The 25,479-nt window shown below is 44.2% G+C and overlaps 2 protein-coding genes across 2 annotated transcripts; one reads left to right on the top strand and one right to left on the bottom strand.

Annotated features, from left to right (window-relative positions):
- Window positions 1–8,169: 8,169 nt before the first annotated feature.
- Window positions 8,170–15,709, top strand: LOC119322109 (probable serine/threonine-protein kinase SIS8). Its single transcript, XM_037595605.1, has 12 exons — window positions 8,170–9,308; window positions 10,066–10,169; window positions 10,268–11,127; window positions 11,587–11,627; window positions 12,759–12,827; window positions 12,918–13,018; window positions 13,097–13,175; window positions 13,260–13,358; window positions 14,416–14,484; window positions 14,685–14,734; window positions 14,821–14,997; window positions 15,109–15,709. Exons 1-12 carry the CDS (start codon window positions 8,460–8,462, stop codon window positions 15,191–15,193), a joined length of 2,583 nt encoding a protein of 860 aa, XP_037451502.1. The 5' UTR covers window positions 8,170–8,459; the 3' UTR covers window positions 15,194–15,709.
- Window positions 15,710–17,820: 2,111 nt separating this feature from the next.
- Window positions 17,821–20,959, bottom strand: LOC119321116 (elongation factor 1-gamma 2). Its single transcript, XM_037594945.1, has 7 exons — window positions 20,861–20,959; window positions 19,535–19,684; window positions 19,405–19,465; window positions 19,255–19,307; window positions 19,075–19,176; window positions 18,472–18,988; window positions 17,821–18,396 (listed from the first exon to the last, which is right to left on the bottom strand). The coding sequence occupies exons 1-7, from the start codon at window positions 20,957–20,959 to the stop codon at window positions 18,017–18,019; spliced, it is 1,362 nt and encodes a 453-aa protein (XP_037450842.1). The 3' UTR covers window positions 17,821–18,016.
- Between the last annotated feature and the right edge of the window lie 4,520 nt (window positions 20,960–25,479).

Below are 25,479 nucleotides of genomic sequence, written 5' to 3'. Positions count from 1 at the left end.
CTCCCCGCAGCGCCCGAACCCTCCTCTCGAGCACGCCTCTCATGGTGCCCGCATCAGCCGGCCCCCTTCCTCTCCTCCTCTATGGCGTCTCCCCTTCTCGAGCACCCCCGCGACCACGCCCCTGCCGAACCCAGCGCCAGGCCCCCGCTCCTCCCTCCTCACGCGATCCCCTCTCCTGTTCCCCTCGCCGCCTCCTCCCTCCACCGGCGCCATCCATGCCTGTCGCCCCTCCGGTCGCCGTGAGCAGGAGCGCCGCGCCCATCCGCCCTGCCGGTTTGCTCAACTCCGGCGCCGCCGCAGCCAGAGCCCCGGGCCGTCCTCGTCGCCTTGCTCCCCCGCGTTGCCTCTGCCAGCACTGTGCTGCTGCGTGCATCCGCCAAGCCCCTCTGCCCTGTTTTGCCTCGGCCTCGATCGAGGAGGACGAGCAGCGTTGCTGCCTGCTCGATCTACCTGCACGCGCGCCTCGCGCGTTGACTGCGACCAGCTCCATGCCTGAGCGAGCACGCTCCTGATCCCGATGCTCAGGTCCGCCAAGCATCGTCTCCGGGAGTTTTTCCCAAGTACCACTGCGGTCGCCATCCGCCAAGTTCCATCAAGCCGATCGTGTACGTCTACCGTCACCGTGGGTTTTCATCAAGTTCGGCTACAGCACAAAGATACGTGCAACTACGTGGATTCGCCGAGTACGACTACTCATGGGACCCGTCAAGTTCATCTACGGGAACCCGTGAACGACTACTTCCACTACGCCCGAATACCGTGGATGCGACAAGTTCCTCTCCGAACGTGTAGCACGACTTCCACTACGTCGTGTACGACTACTTCCCACGACGACCCGTGAACGTCTACGAGATGTACCACTACCGTCGACCCGTGAACGTCTACTTCCCTCTACGAACGCGTTCCGCCCTAAATGCACGCTTCGAAGGTATAACGCCGAGACGATGCCCGTGAACGAATGCATGTTGTCTGAGATGTACCATATGTTTGCATCGTGCCCGTTTGTTTCGTGCACGTTCCTCCTCGTTTGCCATGCCGTCGAACCATGGGAACCCGGTAACCGGGATCACCCCACCATCTCTAGCATGTTCCGCACATCCGCACGCCTCCTTTTGCACCGGTATCTCCATGAGTTACCGGGACCGGAATGTTGCCGTGGCACCATTTTTGTCTCGCTGCCGTGGCACCCTTTTCATTCCGCCATGGTGACCAAATGCCTCGTATCATGCTCATGTCAACATTTTCATAAAATTTGCATAAACTTGTATATGTCATCCGCATCATGATAACAACATTTAAAATGTTTAAACTTGTTGTTGCATTAAATTGCTAAATGCATATGGGGATTTACCGGATTTGTTGTTTTTATATCCGGCCCCATTTAAATTGTTTAGACGGTATAGTTTATATTATGTTTCACCCCTTGCCATGTTTAACCACACTTAATATTGTTGTGTTCCTTAACGAGAGAGAACTAAATAATTGATGTGGTGTTTTGTCAATATGCACCTCGTTGCATATTGAGCTCCACTTAACTTGTAGTATTGTTTGTTGCACTTTGCCATGCCATGCCTCATTAAACCGGACATGCATCATACTTGTTTGTGCATCATGACATGTTTATGCTTGTGTGTTTACCATGTTGTTTGTTTCTTTCCGGTTTGCTTCTCTCGTTAGCTTCGGTTTCGTTCTGGAGTTGTGAGGATTCGTTCGTCTACGACCGTTTGTCTTCTTCTTGGACTCGTTCTTCTTCCTTGCGGGATCTCAGGCAAGATGATCATACCCTCGAAATCACTACTATCTTTGCTATGCTAGTTTGCTCGCTCTTGCTATGCCAATGCTACGATGCCTACCATTTGCTTGTCAGCCTCCCAAATTGCCATGTTCAGCCTTTAACCCACCATGTCCTAGCAAACCGTTGATTGGCTATGTTACCGCTTTGCTCAGCCCCTCTTATAGCGTTGTTAGTTGCAGGTGAAGATTGAAGTTTGTTCCTTGTTGGAACATGGAGATGTTGTTCCTTGTTGGAACATGTTTACTTGTTGGGATATCACAATATATCTTATTTAATTAATGCATCTATATACTTGGTAAAGGGTGGAAGGCTCGGCCTTATGCCTGGTGTTTTGTTCCACTCTTGCCGCCCTAGTTTCCGTCATATCGGTGTTATGTTCCCGGATTTTGCGTTCCTTACGCGGTTGGGCTATTATGGGAACCCCTTGACAGTTCGCCTTAAGTAAAGCTCTTCCAGCAATGCCCAACAATGGTTTTACCATTTGCGCTAACAACCTACCACCTTCCCTTGGGTTCTGCAGACTCAAGGGTCATCTTTATTCTAACCCCCCCGGGCCAGTGCTCCTCTGAGTGTTGGTCCGAACTAGAGCCCTGTGCAGCGCCCCCTCGGGGAAACTCGAGGTTTGGTTTTAGTTGTACGGATTGCTCATCTGAGTGTGCCCTGAGAAAGAGATATGTGCAGCTCCTATCGGGATTTGTCGGCACATTCGGGCGGTGTTGCTGGTTTAGTTTTACCCTGTCGAAATGTCTTGTTGTACCGGGATACCAAGTCTGATCGGAATGTCTCGGGTGGAGGTCTATTCCTTCGTTGACCGTGAGAGCTTGTGATGGGCTAAGTTGGGACACCCCTGCAGGGTATTATCTTTCGAAAGCCGTGCCCGCGGTTATGTGGCAGATGGGAATTTGTTAACGTCCGATTGTAGAAAACCCGAAGTTGACCTTATTTAAAATACATCAACCGTGTGTGTAACCGTGATGGTCTCTTTCTGGCGGAGTTCGGGAAGTGAACACGATTGTTGGAGTTATGCTTGACGTAGGTTGTTATAGGATCACTTCTTGATCATAGTTTCTCGACCGTGCTTTGCCTTCTCTTCTCGCTCTCATTTGCGTATGTTAGCCACCATATATGCTAGTCGCTTGCTGCAGCTCCACCTCATTACTCCATCCTTCCTATAAGCTTAAATAGTCTTGATCTCGCGGGTGCGAGATTGCTGAGTCCCCGTGGCTCACAGATACTTCCAAAACCAGTTTGCAGGTGCCTATGTTACCGTGCAGATGACGCAACCAAGCTCAAGGAGGAGCTCGATGAAGATCTTGCCCTTTGTGTTGTTTCGTTCTAGTTGATCAGTAGTGGAGCCCAGTTGGGGTCGATCGGGGACCTTTGTCGCATTTGGGGTTCTTCTTTTATTTTGGTTCCGTAGTCGGACCTTGATTGTATCTGGATGATGTAATGCTTTATTCATGTAATTGTGTGAAGTGGCGATTGTAAGCCAACTATGTATCTCTTTCCCTTATGTATTGCATGGGTTGTGTGAAGATTACCTCACTTGCGACATTGCTTTCAATGCGGTTATGCCTCTAAGTCGTGCTTCGACACGTGGGAGATATAGCCGCATCGAGGGCGTTACATAACATACCGATGACAAAGGGAATAACGTATGTTGACATAGCGGTTCGACCGATAAAGATCTTCGTAGAATATGTGAGAACCAATATGAGCATCCAGGTTCCGCTATTGGTTATTGACCCGGGAGGTGTCTCGGTCATGTCTACATAATTCTCAAACCCGAAGGGTCCGCATGCTTAACGTTCGATGACGATATGTATTATATGAGTTATGTGTTTTGGTGACTGAATGTTGTTCAGAGTCCTGGATGAGATCACAGACATGAGGAAATGGTCGAGAGGTAAAGATTGATATATTGGAAGGTAGTATTCGGACACCGGAAGGGTTCCGGAGTGTATCGGGTACATACCGGAGTACGAGAGGGGTTACCGAAACCCCTCGGGGAAAGATATGGGCCATAGGAGGGAGGCTAACCAGCCCACAAGGGGCTGGCGCGCCCCCACCAGGGAGGAGTCCGAATTGGACAAGGGGTGGGGGCGCCGCCCCCCTTTCCTTCTCCCTCTCCCTCTCCTTCCCCATTCCCCCCTCCAATAGAAGGAAGGAGGGGGGCGAATCCCACTATGAGTCCAAGTGGTACTCCCCCCACTTGGGACGTGCCTAAGACCGGCCTCCTCTTCCTCCCTCCTTTATATACGGGGGAGGGGGGGGTCCTATGAGACACACCAACTGCTCCAAGCCGTGTGCGGCACCCCCCTCCATAGTTTACGCCTCCGGTCATATTATCACGGTGCTTAGGCGAAGCCCTGCGCGGATCACATGACCATCACCGTCACCACGCCGTCGTGCTGACGGAACTCATCTACTCCTTCGACCCTCTGCTGGATCAAGAACTCAAGGGACGTCATCGCGCTGAACGTGTGTAGAACTCGGAGGTGCCGTACGTTCGGTACTCGATCGGTCGGAACGAGAAGACGTTTGACTACATCAACCACATTAAGCAAACGCTTCCGCTTTCGGTCTATGAGGGTACGTGGACACACTCTCACCCTCTCGTTGCTATGCATCTCTTAGATAGATCTTGCATGAGCGTAGGATTTTTTTTGAAATTGCATGCTACATTTCCCAACAATATAAACCCCTCAAAAGAAAAACTCGGCTAAATTTCTTATGTGGGGAACCTATATTTAAAGTCTTAGTCACCCTCCTATTATGTGGGGATAAATGGCAAGACAACCTAAATATAGTAAGTAATCCTAAGCTACCTCATGATGAAAAGTTTCGCTATTCTCAAAGAAAAACCTTTAAATCCATAATATAGTTTTGTGGTATACATGACATAAGAATTGACAACATAATGTTTTCTTTGCGTGGACTGACAACATAAATATTGTTCATCCTTTTAAAACACCCGCCATAAACGGTGATGCTCCTCTTTTTTAGTTTATACGAATTTTGAACTTAAGATAATCTGTACGGTCCTTCTCTTTAGTAGGATGCATAAAATATAGGTCTGGTGGATATGTATATATTCCAGACAGTTACAAGTAGATAATAGGTTTGAATCTCACTTGCTGCAACATATGTATTTTTATTTATTGACAAAATTTTGTATGTATAAATCACTTCCAGCCACTGTCAGGTGGGCCTACGCAGCGCCGACATGCCACATGTGTAGGCCATACCTTCGGATACGGTGAAAAGCACCGTATTTGCACTCACATACAAGTTAAGCGACCATAATTTCGTATTTTACAAGTTCTAGGCCAAATTGAACATCGAGCACAAGTTCTATGACTCCCAGTGATATTACCTCTTTAATTAAGACACAAGTATCACACACCGGCGCCTAGACACACACCAACATTATTGACCTCGATCACATGTATAGAGATTACTTTTAAGTGATGCCAATGACGATCATCATCCAAAGTTGGAGCGTTTGGTGTTGCTGATAGTGACTGGAACGACTTATCCAACCTGGAGATTATTCCCAGTGAGGAACTCCTTCCACCCTTCCGTGTTGAAAATGATACAACCATCCATGTCCGCTTTGTATGCACATGGTGTCTCTTGCTCCAAGGCGTACTCCAACAAGGCCATCTTCATCGCGCGCTATGCCACTGCTCAAAGCTACCTTCTTGGGCAATTTCTGAAATCCCAACAGAGCAATGTTTTCAATTAATTAGTCTCGCGTGGTGGACACAAAAATGGAAATAAGATAATTGACTTTAGAAAACATACCATGACATGTTTGACAAGTTTGGTCCTTGTCAAACGGGTCACAAATGGCACCCCGACGTAGTCCTCACGTGGCGGTAGCACATAGAAGAGGTGTCTAGTCTCATATTTGTCCGGCCTGATTCTTTGGGCAAAGACGATATCATCAAGTGGGTCGTCCTCGCCATCGCCGAGAAAGAAAATATACATCCTAGGACATCGTCCTCTTAAGGAGAAAAAAATAATTTTCACTCGCAATGAGACCATTGTGGCTGACGAAAGGGTCCCATCCTTCTCCTCCCAAGCGGGTCATTGTTGGACCTTTCTTCAACTCAACATTGTATGCCTCCTAGGACCCTTGAAGAGCATAGTGTTGTCTATAAGTTTATTAAAATGCAACCTTACATTGCATGGGACAATCCATGCAATAAAAACAAAAGGAACACACGATACATTAATTGTAGGAGCACTGAAAGCAAAAGAAAAAGGCTTAATCTATGTGAAAACGAATAATTCATCACCACCGAATGTAAGAAAATCTCAATAAGGTAGACATCGAACAATGAACCAGTTGTAAGGCTCCTTGCGCACATGCCATCCTGTTACATAAAAAGTACAATGGGTAAATATTGATCAAGAGAAATAGACTACACATTCACACTCACAATTCATACCACATAAACACATCATATGTTCTAGTTTGCGTAGATTCCATACATTCTATATGCCATACACCAACATAATGCATAAAAAAATCGATCCTCACTAAGCATATCCATGTCATCTACATACACCAATATTAGTAATCCATCATTAAAAAATTGCACTTCATACATTCAATTGAGAGCAATCCGCATTAGCATTCAAGAACTAAATTAGTATACCACATACCCACATACGCATATTCAATCCATGGATTCTACACTAAACATATCACCCATGGAACACTAAGCATATCGTCCAATATATATCAATTAGTCTATCCAATATATATAAGAACACACATAATTGGGCGTGACCACACATGAGGGAGGCGTGAGGGAAGGAGAGCAGGGATCAAATCTGTCGTGGTGACTCGCTCCGGCGGCAAGATATTGCGGTGGGTCACCAGAGGAAAATGGGTGAGTGGAGTTAGGAAGTGTGTGGACTAATAGCTTTCGACCTAGGTAAAAACAAACTAGGTAGTGGTGTGGGCCTCGCAGCCCACGTAAAAATAACTTGAAATAAGGCCCAGAAAAACGCCCGAAACCCTCGTGTAGCGTGTCATTTGGCCCACACCACAACTAGGCCAAATAATGCTGGCGTGTCGAGTTTTTGACACACCATCAATAATGCTGGCGGCTGGGGCAAGCTACTGGGCCCATGCGACAGTGGCGTGCGAGCAAGCGAGCACGCTACCAGTAAGGGCATAGCGATGCCCACACCACTGTTATTCAAAATAAATAAATAGTGGTAGCATGGATTGAAGGGGGTGCGCCATCAATTAAGATTGTGTGTAAGCATTCTACAATAGTGATATGACCGAATGCACATGCCATAAATGTACTCCGTCCAAGCTAGCACTGGCACATGACCAAAGTATATACTTTGCTTTTGTCCAGATTGTAAATTCGAGCAGCAACTTTCAACTACAATAGGGAGCAGCTATCGCAAGCTTCAGCTAGAAGGAACTTTCATCTACAACAACATACAACTACAATAGTGCTACAACATATCCAAGACAAGCTGGAGGGGCACTTGAAGGAGCTGCGCCCTTCTTCTCCGACACCGCAAGGGAGTGACTGGAGCACGACGGACAATGGCGCCCTTCTTCTTTGGCACGGCGAGGGAGTGACCGGAGCGCGGTGGATGGCGACGCCGCCTCCACAGGAATAGATGGCACGCGGGCGAGGTAGTGCCACAGCGAGGTGACTGTGCTCTGGGGAGGAAGCAAGGCGAGATGGCGGCGTTGTTTCCTCTGCCTCATCTTTGTTTCTTGTTTTTATTTTTATTTTTTGAGTTGCCTTTGTTCCTATTTCGATGAAACTAGGATCGCTAGGTGAAAAGGACCGAGGCCAAATTTGACGTGTGGTCTCGGACTTGAAAGGGAGGAAGAAACTCAATTTGTGGTATTTTATCCGACTATCATCAAAAGTGTGCTATTTCATCAAAATAACAAGACAAGACATTGTTACTCAAAAGGAAAACATAACAAGTCATTTTTTCTTTTAAAACTGGCACCGTTTGATCTCGCGTTATAATTAAAACTGCCAAAAATCGTGTTCGTTTGTCATCCCCTCTCAGAAAACATCAGGGAGATACTTCCTTCATCTCATAATATAAGAACGTTTTTTACACTAGAGGGAGTAACATTTTAGTTTCTCAAATTGCTTTTTATCGGTCGGAGAACACCAGTGACCACGCCACGCGCCAGCGGAGCAGGATCAGGGCCGCACGATCGAAACCCATTCACGTCACCTGCGCTCCCCGTCATCCTCACCTTCCTTCCCCTTACGTAGCTCTGCCCTGAAACGGGAGAGTTACCATTTCAGTAGCATTTTATCGCTACCCTCACCCCACACGACCACCACGCCACGCCACGCCAGTAGGAAGAAAAAAAAGAGAGAGGGGAAGATAGTACTGCTGCCGTCTTGGAGGCTTAGGCCAAGGCGAAGCAACGAATATATCGCCCAGGGCAACTGGGCGCGATAGAATATTTCGGGGGAGGAATAGTACCCCGCAATTGGATGGATCTATTCTAGAATAGCAGCAGATTTTTAATACCTCCGCCCGTCGGATTAGCTAGCCGTGTTGGATTGGATTGGATTGGATTGGATCGAGGAGGAAGAAGAAGGTCCTCGAAACCCTCGCCGCGCCGGATGCCCCCTCGCTGCCGCCGCCCATGTCACGCATGAAGCACCTCCTCCGCAAGCTGCACCTCTCCGGCGCCGGCACCGCCAGCGCCGGCGGGGCCACTGCGGCGACCCCGTCCCCCGACCACCACCGCCCGCGCCAACGGCGCTCCGCCCACTCGCCTCTGCCGCCGCCGGTCGTGGCCGCCGCGGTTGCCGACCCTCCGCTGCCCGCGGCCCCCGAGGAGCCGACGGGGATGGGGGCGGAGACGACCATGACGCGCCTGGAGGAGGAGTACCACGTGCGCCTCGCCCTCGCGATCTCGGCGTCGGATCCCGCGGGGCTCGTCGATCCGGACTCCGTTCAGATGCGCGCCGCCGAGCGCATCAGCCTGGGTGGCCCGCCCGCCGCGCCCGGGGACCGGACCACCATGGAGGCCCTCTCCGCCCGCTACTGGAACCACAACGTGGTCAACTACGATGAGAAGCTCTCGGATGGGTTCTACGACGTCTGTGGCGCACCCATGGATCCGGGCTTCCAGGTCAAATTCCCATCCTTGACCAGCCTCAGGGCGATTCCCGTAGGGCGAGATGTTGCTTATGTCGTCATTTTGGTGAACCGGGAGCGTGATCTCATGTTGAAGCGCCTTGAGGGGAGAGCAATGGAGATTGCTGCACAAAGTAGGGCAGAACGCGGTGGAATTGCGTCAGCTGAGCTTGTGCAGAAGATAGCTAGCCTAGTAGTTGATGCCATGGGTGGTGTAGTGGAGGATGCTGATGCGATGAACAGGGAATGGTCCACAAAGAGCCGCCAGCTCTGTGCTGGGCTAAACAGTATTGCCCTTCCTCTTGGTTCACTTGGAATTGGGCTCTCGCGCCACAGATCTCTACTTTTTAAGGTTAGTACCTCTGCAAATGTCCTGTGTTCATGTGACCAATAACCTACCACATTACATTATATATGACTGTAGCAAATGTGGCATGGGTGGATGCTAATAATTTCCGTCACATTGCATAGTTTATATTGTGTAACTGCTGTTCAGAGTATTTACTTTTGAAGATTAGTTGCCTAACAACCAAGATAACTAGTGAAGAAGTTATGGTAGTTGAATAAAGTAGTTATCCTAGTTTGCTGTGCGTTGTTGATTCATGGATTTGCTGCACCAGATGCATAGTTGATATTTTTTTTTGGGAGTACCTAGAACTCATCTAGATGAGATATAATATGGTCTCATTCACCTGGAAAACAAGAACAGATACAACCCACCACGTCAGCACACACGCATCTTATAGCATCACATCCAATGGCTATAAAAGGTGAATGAGACCAAATTATATCTCATCTAGATGAGTTCTAGCAAAACTGTTTTTTTTTCGCGAATACGCGCGGAGCGTATCATTCCATTGATAGAAGGGGAGAACAAACAGTGGTGGACCTCATGAAGCGTACACTAGTAGGTGCTTATGAGGTCGCAATGAGCAGAGAAAGGGGTTGCTCAGCCCATGCATATTTGATAAAAGGGATGCATTTGTGGATCATGGATTTGCCGCACCATACATGTAGTAGATGCCGTAAGATTATTGCATTTGCTTTTTTTATTGCCTTCTGCAGTGGATCCCCTGAGCAAAGAAAACAACTCATCAAAATGGTTTCAGGTACTAGCTGACCGAGTTAATCTGCCATGCAAGCTTGTCAAAGGAATATGTTATACTGGAACAGATGAAGGCGCTATTAACTTTGTTAAAATCGACTTTGACAGGTATGTTCCTTTTATTATTGCTAACTATCTTTTCGTACTTGATCTTAGGATATTTAATTTATTGACGCACAAAAAAAAATCTTATGGGGCTTTTGCAGTGCTGAATATATTGTTGACTTGATGGGAGCTCCAGGCACCTTAATACCTTCAGAGATTTCTGTCAGTCAATTTCAGGACTCCAACAATAGTCAACTGAGCAGTGACGCCATTGAAGAGAGTGTTGCAGAACTATGCATAGCTCTTGAGCAGGTTAGCGGTGTATATGAGAGTAAAAATGACATGGGTGGAAGTTCATCTGATCGTAATTCTGTCCTAGAACTTCCGACTCCACATTTGGAAGATACATGTCACACAGAGGACCCACTTAAACAACGCATTATCTCCGACGAAGGCCAATTTGATGAATTCAACATTAAAGGCGGTATTTCTCAGCAGAAGAAAGTGAATGACACTTCGAAGTATTTAGTTCCTGGAGTAGTGGACCCACAGTTCGCACAAAATTTGCATGACCTGCTCCTGGAGGGTGGTGCTTTGCTACCATCTGGTTTGTTATCATGTCAAAATAGTCATAATTCTGGCAATACAACAGGGATGGGCAAAAACTCTTCTTCTGAAGTTAAAGAAACTCCTGGGTGGTTGCTAGTTGCTCAAACAGGTCAAAATTCAGCAGAACGTTCTGTAGCTGAAGATTCTTTACCAAAGATTCCCTTGCCACCTTGTGAAGATGTACAATACCCTGTAGAAAATACAGAAGCAACTATCGGAAGTTTGGGTACTATTTCAATTGAGGGTGAAAGGGTTGCTGAACATTCTTTGGCAAACATGTCAGGAAGTAGCAGTGCGAATTTGGGCAAGTTGAGCTGTTCTAGTATGAAAACAATCAGCTCTGTTATGGATGATGTTGCTGAAGATGAAATATCATGGGAAGATCTTCATATAGGAGAGCGCATTGGTCTAGGTATGCTTGTAAATTTCCTATCCTTGTCCTTCTAATAAGGCAGTAAATGGTTAGTTTAGGTTTAGAAGGAAGTTAAGGAAACATGCCGCATTAAGTTTCTTAAATGAAAACTAGCTCACAGGAACATATGTGTTGCAAAACTGAACGTGTTATGCTTGTTGCTGCTGGTAAAACTCTATGAAGTTAAAAGAAATATTGGAATGTCAGGCTCTGATGTTTCAACTCTGAAATTTCTTATTTGTTGGAAATTTAATCTTTGAGACTTTGATAGGTAAAGACAAATATGCACTTCTTAAGTAACACGGGGAGTAATAATGAATTAGTTGGATCTTGTTATGCAGTTCTATTGAAGTATTATCTTCTTAGCCAATTTTGTGTTACACTTCTGCAATCAGTTGTGTTGATCCTCCCTTTTTGTAATGTATTCTCCATTCAATGAACTTACATTTTCCTCCGCAGGTTCATATGGGGAAGTTTATCATGCAGATTGGAATGGCACGGTAAGTTACATATTCATAGTGAACTTGCATATCCATATATTTGCTAGGAATTTTCAGTTTTGACATATTATGCACTATATCACATATAATTCATATTGCAACAACAACAACAACAACAAAGCCTTTAGTCCCAAACAAGTTGGGGTAGGCTAGAGGTGAAACCCATAAGATCTCGCAACCAACTCATGGCTCTGGCACATGGATAGCAAGCTTCCACGCACCCCTGTCCATAGCTAGCTCTTTGTCGATACTCCAATCCTTCAGGTCTCTCTTAACGGACTCCTCCCATGTCAAATTCGGTCGACCCCGCCCTCTCTTGACATTCTCCGCACGCTTTAGCCGTCCGCTATGCACTGGAGCTTCTGGAGGCCTGCGCTGAATATGCCCAAACCATCTCAGACAATGCTGGACAAGCTTCTCCTCAATTGGTGCTACCCCAACTCTATCTTGTATATCATCATTCCGGACTCGATCCTTCCTCGTGTGGCCACACATCCATCTCAACATACGCATCTCCGCCACACCTAACTGTTGAACATGTCGCCTTTTAGTCGGCCAACACTCCGCGCCATACAACATTGCGGGTCGAACCGCCGTCCTGTAGAACTTGCCTTTTAGCTTTTGTGGCACTCTCTTGTCACAGAGAATGCCAGAAGCTTGGCGCCACTTCATCCATCCGGCTTTGATTCGATGGTTCACATCTTCATCAATACCCCCATCCTCCTGCAACATAATTCATATTGCAAGGCAATAAAAGGTGGTGGGTTGCTAATGCCGATGAAGTGATGTTTCTTGTGCAGATCAGTTGTCTCTATGCACTTCATATTCAGTTTAATGCGTATTTGATAGTAAAACTGTGTTATTTATGGTGGGTCATGGTTACATGAAGTTAAAACTAGTTGTCTCAAGTTAAAACTAGTTTTCTCTAGCAGTGCTATTCTATGCATGTTGTTACTAAAAGCTAACCAATTAACAAGATTGAAATAAGCCTTAAAAAGTTAACCAACTGGAAAAGTCAGGTCCAATTTTAGAAATTCACCAAGTCAGAAGAGGAAGATTTATAGTGGAACTCAATTTCTAATTTGTTTTTTGATTCCTGCTATCGTAATGTATTGTCCTCATTTATCCCAGGAGGTTGCTGTAAAGAAATTCCTTGACCAGGATTTGTCAGGTGTTGCACTGGAGCAATTCAAATGTGAAGTAAGTTCACTTTTGCGTCTCCCTTACAGTTAAAGTATCAGCTATTATCGAACTTGTGCGTCAACTAAGTGTGTATTAGTTATCTTTTAGGTGCGAATCATGTCAAGGCTGAGACACCCCAATGTAGTTCTTTTCTTGGGATATGTGACGCAACCTCCAAATCTCTCTATATTAACCGAATACCTTCCAAGGTTTCTGCAGCTCCCTCTTTTTAAACAAGAAAAATGCCTTCCAAGTTATAGCAAAAATGATGTACTTTATTTTGCCAGAGGGAGCCTATATCGCCTATTGCATCGGCCAAATAGCAAAGTTGATGAAACACGAAGGTTGAAGATGGCATTTGATGTGGTAAGCTTTGGCTAGTTGCTTTGTTTGCTGTCATCTGTCGTGGCTTGTTTTGTCAGTCAGTTGATATTTATTTCATTCTTTCAGGCAAAAGGAATGAATTACTTGCACACTAGCCATCCTACTATTGTACATCGTGATTTGAAATCACCAAATCTTTTAGTGGACAAAAATTGGGTTGTTAAGGTGATTCTCTTCTTCACAATCATCTTTCAGTTAATGAACGAGCATGCTAGTTTTGTTGTAATTTGTAAGTCTACTTTCACCTTTAATAAACATTTGTACCATTAGCTGCCCACTGATGAATCAAGGGTTGTCTAAAGGTGGTATGATGTTGCTTTAGAAAAAATATGCACCAATCTTAATTTTCCATACCTGTTTTTACATAGATCTCTGGATTGCATGTCCTTGTTTATATATTTAATAGGAAATGGTTCCGTACTCCTGGGAGTATGTAAACTCCTCATGTACAATATATACACGTCTGTTGTGCTTATATATGATTTTAAATAAACTCCATTTGTAATTACTAGATATACTGCCAATTGAGTTCTATGGAAATTTTAATTTGAGTATATATTTTACATAGTTTGCGCTTATACTGCCACACTTGTGGCTCGCCATACTTTTCTAGCAACATGGCCCGCATGTCATAGGCTCAATTTTTTGCCAAATCTTGCCACATTTTGTTAGCCACACTGTTTGTGGCAGCCACACTGTTTGTGGCAGCCACACTTTGTCTAAGCTTAGTTGTGGCAAAGTTAGTCATGAACCAAACAGGCCCTAAGATTCAGAGTTTAGTTTGAATATAGCCAAGAGTATTCTTGCTAGGCTGCTGTTTAATAAGTACTCCCGCCGTCCGAAAATACTTGTCATCAAAATAGATAAAAAGAGATGTATCTAGAACTAAAATATGTCTAGATCCATCCCCTTTTATCCATTTTGATGACAAGTATTTCCGGACGGAGGGAGTACTTATGAAACAATGCCAGAGGGATGCAGCACCTAAAATATGTAGGGTTTGTGAGCTTGGAGAAAGAGATGCGGTCATCTTTTATGTACCTTTGTACTATTATTAAATGCGCAAATTGTTGGTTGTATAGTCGAGTGTGAAGTTGGTCTAACTGAAACTTAACAGTACAATACTGAACAACTGCAGAGTAATAACAGTTTTATTGCAGGAATTAATGTCTATCCTATCCTTTCTTTTATTTACAGAGTACATATGTATTTTACCATGCAGGTGTCAGATTTTGGGATGTCAAGGTTGAAGCATCACACTTTTCTTTCCTCCAAGTCGACAGCTGGAACAGTAATATCCTTGATCTTTTTATTTATACTTTTGTTTTGTTATGTTTGGCTCTTATGCAATACTCCGTTCATCTAGAATCATTTACTGATTCATTGGTTCCGTCCAACAAATGGCATATTGCCTCCTACATTTTCCTTGTTGAGCTGGTGTGTATCTGCTGTAAATAACTTATCATGACTGTATTTCCTGTTGGCCTACAGCCGGAGTGGATGGCACCAGAGGTCCTGCGTAATGAGCCAGCTAATGAGATGTGAGTTCAGTTTCCCGAAGTCATGTTGCTCTTCTCCTGTTCCTGCCATGCTTTTGTGCTGATAGAAAATTGAATGCTGGCATCAGGTGTGATGTCTACAGTTTTGGAGTAATCCTATGGGAATTAGCAACGTTGCTTGTACCTTGGAGCGGGCTGAATCCAATGCAAGTCGTCGGAGCAGTTGGGTTCCAGAACAAACGACTAGACATTCCCAAAGAGGTCGATCCACTGGTTGCTAGCATAATATCTTCATGTTGGGACAAGTAAGATAACAGATCATTTTGAAATAATATATTCCGCTTTTCTCAACTTCTATTTTCTCCTTTTGCTGCTACTTGCCTCACTAACAGTGACCTCGTCAATCTTTGGTGCAGCGATCCAAGCAAACGACCATCGTTCTCCCAACTCTTGTCACCGCTAAAGAAATTACAGCGGCTACTTGTTACAGAAAGCCTCTGACAATTTGTGAGACAAATATCTGGATAAACACAAAAAAAGAAGAAAAAATATAAGTATTTATGCTACTACATGACCAAGTTTTTCATGTTGAAGCCCGTGGAGATGTATTCAAGATCTCTGCTGTATGGATGCGTATGGACAAAGGTTCTGCACATCCTTTTGTGAAAATTGTATGCAGCAGCGCGAAGGTGGTGCTGAAGGAAGCGTAGCGTGTTAGTTCCAAGTGAAGAAAATGTGGCGCAACACGAAGTGCTCTGTGCCATGGTAAATAATTGTTCAGTTCTGTATTTGGAGCGGGTGGGGGTGATTCTGAGAATCAGAATTCACTACAAAGATAGGATCTTGATTTTTGTTGGTTCAAAACAGAAAATGGAAAGGAAAAAAAAAGGAACCAAAAGTTCTTTATGTCCGCAAAAAGTGCAGGCTTATATTTAGCACATGCAGTCTTGTATATCATGTATGCAGATGTTACTTGGCATCTCAATCTCTATGAATGCATATTAATACTTTCAGTTATCTCTTTGATAAAATGCACCCTCTTTTATCGCATTTTGAAAATGGAGATTCATATTACCATGCCTTCTTATGTGTAATGATGTATTGATGTGATGAAAATAGTCAATACTCATTATTTTTCCAATCAGGGGCGACAATTCTTTTTATGGATAAAAGTAAACAGTCAGAATTGTCATGTTTTCCTGGGCGTCGCAGATAACTTTGTTTAATATCAATTTTAAATCTGGATGTCCTGCACTTCGTTATTTTCTTAGATTAAAAGCAATTCTTCAAGCCATGAGAACAAAAAGCAAAGCAGGAACTACATATAGCTCGACTCCAGATACACCTGAATAAAAAGTGGAACTACTTTGCGGATGATACTCTATGCACGATTTGGATTCCCTAACTCAAAGCTTGCCGGCTGCGCGGGCGTCTTTTCCTTTGCGATACTTGGGTCTCCCCCTTTCCGTGTGGAAGCTGAAATTAGTGGACTTCCAATTCCTCGTGGATAAAGTGGCAAGCAAGTTGCCAACGTATGATGGCCGAAACATCACCACCATCGGGCGAACGACCCTAGTCAAGTCCGTGATCACTTCCCAAGTGGTCTACCCCGCCACCCCTTTGGTCATACCGCCAACCATCCTCCACAACGTCAACAAGCTTGAACGAGCCTTCCTATGGTCCGGCTCAGAAAAGACATCGGGGGCCAAATGCAAAGTGAACTGGGAGACAGTTTGTCGGCCTCTTTCGTACGGAGGGCTTGGGGTCCTGAACACCTCCAAGTTTACGAGGGCTCTCCGGTTACGATGGCCGTGGTACGAATGGAAAGAGCCCAACAAGATGTGGGTGGGGATGGAAAACCCATGTGATGCGGAGGACCTCAATTTTTTCTATGCCTCAACCACCATCACTGTTGGTAACGGAGCGAGGACACCCTTTTGGGACTCTCCTTGGCTTCTTGGGCGTTCGCCAAAAGACATTGCCCCTCTCATCTTCAAAGCCTCCAAGAGAAAAAGTTGGAAGGTCAGGGAGGCCCTCAAGCACAACGCGTGGATCCTCAAGATCAAAACCCCCACCAACGTAACCGCCGAGCACATCACACAGTTCTTCACTCTTTGAATGCTTCTTAATGAGGTCCATCTTGACGAGCTCACCGATGATGAAATCATTTGGAAGCATACGAGCAATGGAAGTACTCCGCGACTTCCGCATACAGAGCGCAATTTCTAGGGATGGTCTTGTCGCCCATGGACAGGATGGTTTGGAAGGTTTGGGCGCCTCCAAAAGTAAATTTTTTTGCTTGGCTAGCTCTTCAAGATAGAATCTGGACGGTGGATAGATTGGCAAAGCGAGGATGGCCAAATTGTGATGTTTGCCCTCTCTGCAAGAGAGTGCAAGAGTGTGAGCCCCATCTCTTCTACAAGTGCCGCTACACCCGGCGCCTTTGGTCTCTGGTCATTGGAAAATTCCCCATGCTCGGGCTCGACACTTCCGCTTGGCCCTTGTTTGAAACCGTTCAACACTGGTGGGCAAGCACTTGCGTCGAAGGAATGCCAGATCGTCAAGCCAAGGCCTCCATCACCATGCTAGTCTCATGGACAATTTGGAACAAGCGGAACGCAAGAGTTTTTAAGTATAAGAGTGCCCCACCGCCAATCTTGCTTTCGTCCATCTCTACCGAGGCAAACCTTTGGGTCATCGCCGGAGCTAAGAAATTAGGGTCTTTTATCGCACGCGAGTAATCCGCATGTGGTGTATTTCGGTGGCATGTAACAAACTCTATTCTCTCTTATTTAATGGATGAGGCAAAGCTTTTGCCTCCGTTTCAAAAAAAAATTTTGGTCGGCGCTTGATCCGGCGGCTGTGCATCACTTGCCTATGCAGCTATATTCATGCATGGTTGGATCCGTTGCATCTGCATGGTTGGATCCGTCGCATCGTCCAACAATCATCTAAACAATGTCGTCCCTATAGCAGCGCTCAATAAAAAGCAAAGCATGGCCCAGAAACCACATAGCAGCTCCACGCATTCACCACCAGAGCAAACACCAAACCAAATCCCATATCCACTCCCTCAAAAAAGAATCACATATCCACAGCAGCGTTATCAATTATCATAGACTAGACAGACACAAACTTCTCCAGTTTCTTGTAACTAAAATCTGACCAGAACTCTCTTAATAGCGCAAAAAAAAAATAACTAGTACAACCAGATAGTATGAACTACTATTATATTGCAATCTCCTATTATCCATAATTTTTAACTAACAGTGACCAAAGCCTAAACAGCTCATCTCCTCAGTCCCGCAGCGCAAAGAGAATAGATCACTTGAAGCATTTCGCGTCCAGCAGCGCCTCGCCCTCAAACGGCTCGAGGTCCTCGATCATGGCGCTGACGCGCTCCTTCTGCGCCGCATCAGAGAGATCAACCTTTGCCCAGTCATAGAGGGCCATGTCGTACACCTCGTCCATGACAAACTGGGGGATCTCAGGGCCACGGAAGAGCCAAAGCCCCTTGACCTTGAAAGGTGGCTGGGAGCCTATCACAAGCATCTTGCCGAAGGCGTACTTGCGGCACAAGTCCATCCGCTGCAGGAACCCACCCACCTTGTTCATGGTCACGAAGGACACGGTGTTCTCCTCGTTGTACTTGAAGTCACAGAACCACAGGGAGTAGCCCTCCGGGTCATACATGTCCCAGAAGCCTGCAACACAGAGAGAAGATGAGTAGCTTGACGTGGTTGCAACTTTTTTTTTCCGGATTTTACAATGGAGCTGACCTTTTATGGCAACCTCCCGGAAGTTGGTCTTGGTGTTGGAGTACAGCTTCTTCCATTCATCAAGGATCATTTTGCTTGGAGGAAGCAAATCAAGAGCATTCTTTGGCTTTGGTTTTGGTGCCTCCTCTTCCTCCTCTGCTTTCTCAACTGGCTCTGGCTTCTGGGCCTCCTTCTTGGCTTCCTTCTTCTTTGCTTCCTTCTTGGCATCCTTGGGATTTTGCTCCTTTGGTGCCGCAGCCTTCTTTTGAACTGGTGGGACGGACTCTGCCTGCTTCACATCCCCCATGACCTTCTTCATGTTTGGCTGGTTAACCATGGTCCAGAAGTACCTTTCCACGTGAGGGAACACGGATGTGAAACTCTTGGTCATGATCCGAGTGAAGCCATGGTAAAGGTTGCATGCCATCACAATATCAGCAAGAGTCACGGAATGCCCAACAAGATACGTGTTTGATGCAAGGTGTGTGTCAAGGGCACCCAACGCTCTCTTCAAGGCAGTAATAAATGTGTCCTCTATCTGTTGGGCCAAAAGAAGATTAGACCCACATTTTTCAATGTAAAGAACATATTGTATGTACATGATCACCTCATAGCCGCACTTACCACAGCAACATATGGGTAGAATCCTAGACGTGGGTACAGCCATTTTCCAATGTTAGCATCAACCTCCGTGGCAGAAAAGTCAATCCATTGCTCAATGTGCGCCTGAGCCGAACAAAAAATCTTTTAAGAAGATGCGCAATTGACAAGTAATGTCTGGAATGAATATCAAACAACACTCACGTATTCCATCAGTGAAGATCCGTAAAGTGGGTTGTCAGCCTTCATGCGAGCAACTTTAGGAAGATGAGAGAGAGAGAGAGAGAGTTAAGTACTAAATCAAAATAAATGTCCATGAAAGATTAAAGAAGCATCATTTGGTTGCTATTTTACCATATCGTGCGATGGCATTGCTCTCAAAAACAGGACCGTCAGGAGTCTCAAGAAGAGGAACCTGCAAAAGAAGTACCCACTATTAGGTTTGTTTTATTGCATAAATCTTGAGAAGAAGTTTATTGCATACCTTTTCGATAAGATTCATCTTGAGAAAGTCTGGAGTATGGTTGGAGACACCCATCTGAAAGTCCTTCACCAGCTCAACATTGACGCCGCTGTATTCAGCGGCAATGAGTGCCTTAAACGCATTCTTGTTTCCACTGCCAGCATGCAACACCTGCGCAAATACAAAAACACGAAAAATGAGAATATAAGAACCATGACAAAGAGTGCTAATGATACTGTGATTACCCCCCCGGCCAAAAATAAATAAAATGATACTATGATTGCATGAGAATACGAGAACTATGACAAAGGGATGCAATGATACCAACAAAAAAAGGGTTAATGAATCAATCAACCAAAATAAACAGAATAGTTCAGGCAAACTAACGAGATCACCGAATTAACTATGTTTGGGCAAGCCAACCCCCAATTGACCCCTTCTTGAAGGGAACAGAAGGATGACAAGGAATGCATCGCTAGCCAATGCAGCAGGAGCAGACAGACTCCTCGGTTCATCGCGAGTATGGTAACCCCAACGAACAATCTAGTGCCGAGCCCGAGTCCCGAGATCATGTCAATTATGACGGTAAACTAGCACGATCGCCAGATCAAGTTCAAACCACGCAGTAAACCACTCAATTAACTAGGCGCCCGAGCAAATCGAATCCAACGGCGCAAGAAAAAACTAAACTAAGACCATGGAACGAACAGAGTGGAATGAAGAAACACAGACCAGCTCCATGTTGACACGGCCCGCCGCTAGCCCCGCTCGATCTCAGATCTGCACGGGAGCAATCGAGGAGAGAAACGAGCAGTGAGATCGACGAACGATTATACGCCACAAAGCATTCAAGTATTTTCTTGAAGAAGAAACAGAGGATCCTTACGGTTGGCGCCCGCTGAGATCGCGGGAGCAGCACAGGAGTAGAGACCAGGCAAAAGGTCCTAGTGATGAAGGAGGCGGCAGCGGGAGGCGAGGTGGGCTTCGTGGCCCGTCTGAACGCTACTTGTATGAACCGAAGCCGTGGCGGCCACGCCTGCTCCCCAGTTTGCTGCCACGAGGACGATCGTTTGTTTCGTGGCTCTTACGTTGGGCTCGCCGGGACACAAGACTAAGCGTTACGATAGGGCTTGCACTTGAGAATGGGTTTTCAGCAATGAAACTGAGGCTGGTTCTTTGTTTTTCTTTTCTTTTTGCGAGCGGTTCTTTATTTTTCTTGAATCGGTCTAAGATTTCTTCTTGGCCTGGTTCTTTTAACACAGTAGAAACGCAGACGCTCATACATACGCACATACACTCATCCCTATTTCTATGACGCACACACGCATATCCTACCCCTATGAGCACCTTCGAGAAGCTGAGCTGACACATCATCTTGAGATTGATGAAGTCGCCACAGACGCTTTCGTCGTCGACGGGAACGTCTTTCTTCCACTGAACGCACATTGCCAGAAGGCCTGAAATAAATATAGGAAAATGCGAGCACCGGCGTCAAGTCTAGAACTTAAACCCTGATGGACTGGGGATACCATTGTCCTCCTAATAACCATCCACCCCCAAGTTGGTTCACCTTTTTTCCTTGGCTAACACGTTTAGGATGTTTTTATTTTTAAGAACAAAGTGCAAGGAGCGTTCGACTTTAAATTAATACAACCCAAGCACAGACGTCATCCAGAAACAATACAGATCCAACATAGCATCACTAGGGTTTGGAACATGAAACTAAAACTTGGGCATCAACGTAGGCTCAAGAAAGACCCAAAAGGCTGCCACTACCTTAAGGGGTGGAAGCCGGAAGGAGACATTTTGCATCTTGCTGATCACCAATCACATGTCCTCACCGTCCCTTCACTTCCCGAGCGGCATCCACTGCTGCAGAACAAATTACATTTGAATAGACAATCGGCAAGGTGAGACGGGGAAACAACCTTGATTGTAAGTTTGTTGCGAATTTGCCACATGGCTTGTAAAAGTGCTCCGACACAATGACACATAACACGCTTAGGTGCACTACATAACGAATTCAGCAGAGAGAAAATCAGCATCCGAGGGAGGCACTCCACGCAAAGCGCGGTAACGAATATTTTAAAAAGACCTCTTAGCATCTTTCCACACCACACAAAGAGCCCGTTACACTTACCTGGGGAAACATCAGATGATACCGTGACTTAGGTGATACCATGATATAGGCTCTTGGAAGCCGTTGGATCTCAGAACCGACGGCTCCCGAGAGCTCTTGAACATTTTGCAAAAAGTCATCCAAATGTCTAAAAATTGCGGCAAGTACTAGAGCTTCTCAAATGTCGTCGGATCTTAGGTCGACCAAGAAGCTTAGGTGATACCATGACACATGCTCTTGGGAGCCGTTGGATCTCAGATCCGACTGCTCCCGAGAGCTCTGAAATATTTTGCAAAAATGTCATCCAAATGTCTCAAAATTGCGCACAAGCACTGAAACTTCTCAAATACCGTGTTGGATCTTAGATCCAACGGCATAGAAACTCATATCACCTAAGCCTTGGTATCACCTCAAACTTTCCCACACTTAGCTATGTCGGTGGATTTCGTGAGGCGGTTCCTAAGAAATTGCCAGAGATTTTTTTTTCACTTTGAGAGGAAGGCTCGCGTCCTACCACCAGTGGACAAATGTTTCCTACCAATAATGGTAGTTACCACCACTTACGTTTTGCATGTTATAGGTAATATCTGTCAAAACTGAGAGTATGTACGTGTAGTATGTAGTATATAACAATGTTTAGATAGTATATATACTACTTTCCATGTAGTATGTATCATATTTTGAGTATACTCTTTTTTGTGTACAAATATGTACGTATTTCACAAATATAATAAAAATCATGGGCTCATGTGCAATTTTTTCACGTAACTCATTTTGAATTATCTTATATATAGTACATGAACATACTCAAAATGATAAATTAGTATATATACTACCACATGGTAGTATATGAGACATGTGGGGTAACTACCTCGGGTGGTATATTTGACCGAGAATTGGTTAGAGGCCATTAGGTACCACGACACCGCGTCTAGTTCGCTTGTCTGATGAATGCCTCTAAGCCGCTCGGAAAGAGATTGCCAACAAACTGTCTCACCAGAGGAAAACTTACGGAGGAAGGCCATCACCGAAGTGGAGGAGTGCGGCGCATCAGCCGTCAAGATATCCAGCTCCACCACTATGGAGTACATATCTCGGTGGTTGTTCCCTCTCAGTGATCCTTCCCTATGGCTATCACCCCACACTTATGGAAGTTCAGCTCATTGTCTCGGCAATTATGGTGATAAAGTTTTGTCCAACATATATTCGCGAATAAAAAAATATTTAATTTTTTAGAACGAAGGCTCAAGCATAGTCCGGCTTTGAATTAACAAAGCCATCAACCGACTGAAATAACATCGAACAACTTACCAAAAAAGGAAAGGAAACCGCTAATACATATACGATATATCAAGAGAGCAATTTTGTTCCCCTCCCACGAAAGGCAAAGAGGAGGTGACAATCCCTATCATTCACTATTGCCCGGCTAGTGAGTTCCTCTTCCCTCCGACTACCACTTCGGTGGCATATGGGTGGAGGGAAATCCAGGGCTTCATGCTTGGCTAGTAATAGACATGCTAGGTTGGTTTTCAAGACAACAATTCATTGATGGAGTTGGCGCCACTATGTAGAATAAATTTATCCCCACTGCAATGCCAATGTAGGGATCGTTTCTGAGGCGACATAGAGTGCATGGAGATCATTTTGTACATGTGTCTACTAGTGCTTGTTGCTTCTGATGGCGACAACAATGTACAGTGGTTGACTTCCCTAGCGTTAAGTTGGAGGTTGCACGCAGATCAGCACGGTCGTCTTTGTCAATTCAATCTACCAATAGACGACACACACTGGGCCAAAAGAGCATGGAGATTGGTCAATGAACACACCACAATGATGTGTGATCTGTCTTCGACGATAGTGCTTGCTTCGCTCCGTAAGCATGAACATGATGGTATTTCGACGAATTTTTGATGTGTGACATTTGTCTTCCTTTTCTCTGGCAACCACTTCTTGGCGATGGGTGGCAACCACCGAAATAATTTCATGGGATTTTTCTGTGATGCATAGTCGTCGCCACCACAATTCTCTTCCCGAAGGGCAGATCTAGTCTCCGAGAGGGGGATTCTTCACCATCATCATCATCATCATCCTCTCCTCTATCACCACCATCATGATCTCTGAGAGGTTGGTTTTGTTTTGATTTCTGTTATGTTTTTTGTTTTGATTTTTTGTTTTCATTCTGGTTCCTCTATTTTTTCCTTGTCTTCCTCACTTTTTATTTCTTCTTCCCTTTTCAGTTACTTTTCTTATTAAACGGTGAACGTGTTTTTAGACACGACGAACATTTTTAATAAACGCCGAATATTTCTTTAAACACGATGAATATTTCTTAATACATGATGAATATTTTTTAATACACTACACGCTGAACACGTTTCCAATACGGTGAACCATTTGTAATGTGTGGTGACATTTTTCAAGTATGTGATGAACATTTTACAAACACGTGCTAAACTTTTTAAATATGCAGTGATCTTTTTTTGTTTATTATTATCATATTAATATTTCAACACTGTTTTAGTATTTATAATAATAATAATAATAATAATAATAATAATAATAATAATAATAATAACAATAACAATAATTTAACAAACATACTTTTAGATTTTTACCGATAAAAAAATATATATTCTAGAAAAAAAGGAAAAACGTAAATGTGGTGCTCCACTTCCAGCCCACATATTCTTGTGTGAGTGTTTCCCCATCAATTTGGGTTCTCAGGAAGCTAGGAACCATACCTTGCATTAAGTAAGATGGAAGGATTGCTCGCCTTAAGAGTCCACAACAATAGTCCATGTTGGGTCTGCAGGATGGTGTGTATCGAAGCTAGCCATTGCGTAAGCGCCAGGTTCGTGTTGAATACTAGGGTGCATACTACTTATAAAGAAAAACATCAGTTTTCTATTGTTTTTTGCAGTTTTTTTGTTTTTTGTTTTTCTTTGTTTTCATTGTTTTTTCATTTCTTTCTCAATTTTTACTGGTTTATTTTTCATTTCTTTCTTTTTGTTCAGTTCTCTTTATTACTTCTCCCAGTTCTCACTGTTTTTTTTTCTTTTTTCTTTGTTTTACTTCAGTTATGTTTGTCACTTTCTCGTTTTCATCTATTTTCTTGTTTGCTCTCTCTCAGGTTTCACTGGTTTTCTATACACATTTTTGGTATATATTGAATACATTATTTTAATATACGCTTAGCAATTTTTCAATTCTTGATTAACATTTTTGAAATACCTGGTTAACATTTTTTAATACATGCTCAACATTTTTCTGTACACATTTACCATTTTTTTCAATAGCTTGATTAACATTTTTTGAATACAAGTTTAAGATTTTCTAAATGCATGATTAACATTTTTCTATACACATTTAAAAAAATCAAGTACAAGTTCAACATTTTTAATATATGATCAACATTTGTTCTATACACATTAACTTTTTTCCAATACAAATTTAACATTTTTTAATACATGGTCAACAATTTCTCTATACAAATTTAACCTTTTTCAAATACTTGTTCAACACTTTTTAAAATAGTTGATTTACATTTTTATATACATGATATTTGTTTCATCATTTCTCTAATACATGGTCAACATTTTTCTATACACATTTAAGTTTTGTGTAATGCTTGATTAATATTTTTTTTCAAATAGTTGTTCAACCTTTTCTTTTCAAATTCTTGATTGCATTTTTTAAATACATGACCATTTTTTTCATACACATTGTATTTTATTGTATACATTTTTCGTATATGTGACAATCATTTTCTCTGTACACATTTAACATTTTTGAAATGCTTGGTCAACATTTCGAAAATGTTTTGTGTAGAGTATTTTTGCAATATATA

Source organism: Triticum dicoccoides, chromosome 6B (assembly GCF_002162155.2).
Source record: "Triticum dicoccoides isolate Atlit2015 ecotype Zavitan chromosome 6B, WEW_v2.0, whole genome shotgun sequence".
NCBI classification, from domain to species: domain Eukaryota; kingdom Viridiplantae; phylum Streptophyta; class Magnoliopsida; order Poales; family Poaceae; genus Triticum; species Triticum dicoccoides.
Note: the sequence above shows the minus strand (reverse complement) of the source record. Positions and strands in the feature narration are given on the sequence as shown.

What these genes read in the sequence shown, in the direction of transcription:
- LOC119322109 (XM_037595605.1), top strand. Translation starts at nt 8,460, where the DNA reads ATGTCACGCATGAAGCACCTCCTCCGCAAGCTGCACCTCTCCGGCGCC. An exon ending in AGGAGAGCGCATTGGTCTAG is followed by an intron (nt 11,128 to 11,586) that starts GTATGCTTGTAA and finishes TTTCCTCCGCAG; the next exon opens with GTTCATATGGGGAAGTTTAT. An exon ending in ATATCTTCATGTTGGGACAA is followed by an intron (nt 14,998 to 15,108) that starts GTAAGATAACAG and finishes TCTTTGGTGCAG; the next exon opens with CGATCCAAGCAAACGACCAT.
- LOC119321116 (XM_037594945.1), bottom strand. Translation starts at nt 20,959, where the DNA reads ATGTGCGTTCAGTGGAAGAAAGACGTTCCCGTCGACGACGAAAGCGTC. An exon ending in AGATGAATCTTATCGAAAAG is followed by an intron (nt 19,466 to 19,534) that starts GTATGCAATAAA and finishes CTTCTTTTGCAG; the next exon opens with GTTCCTCTTCTTGAGACTCC. An exon ending in CCGGGAGGTTGCCATAAAAG is followed by an intron (nt 18,397 to 18,471) that starts GTCAGCTCCATT and finishes TCTGTGTTGCAG; the next exon opens with GCTTCTGGGACATGTATGAC.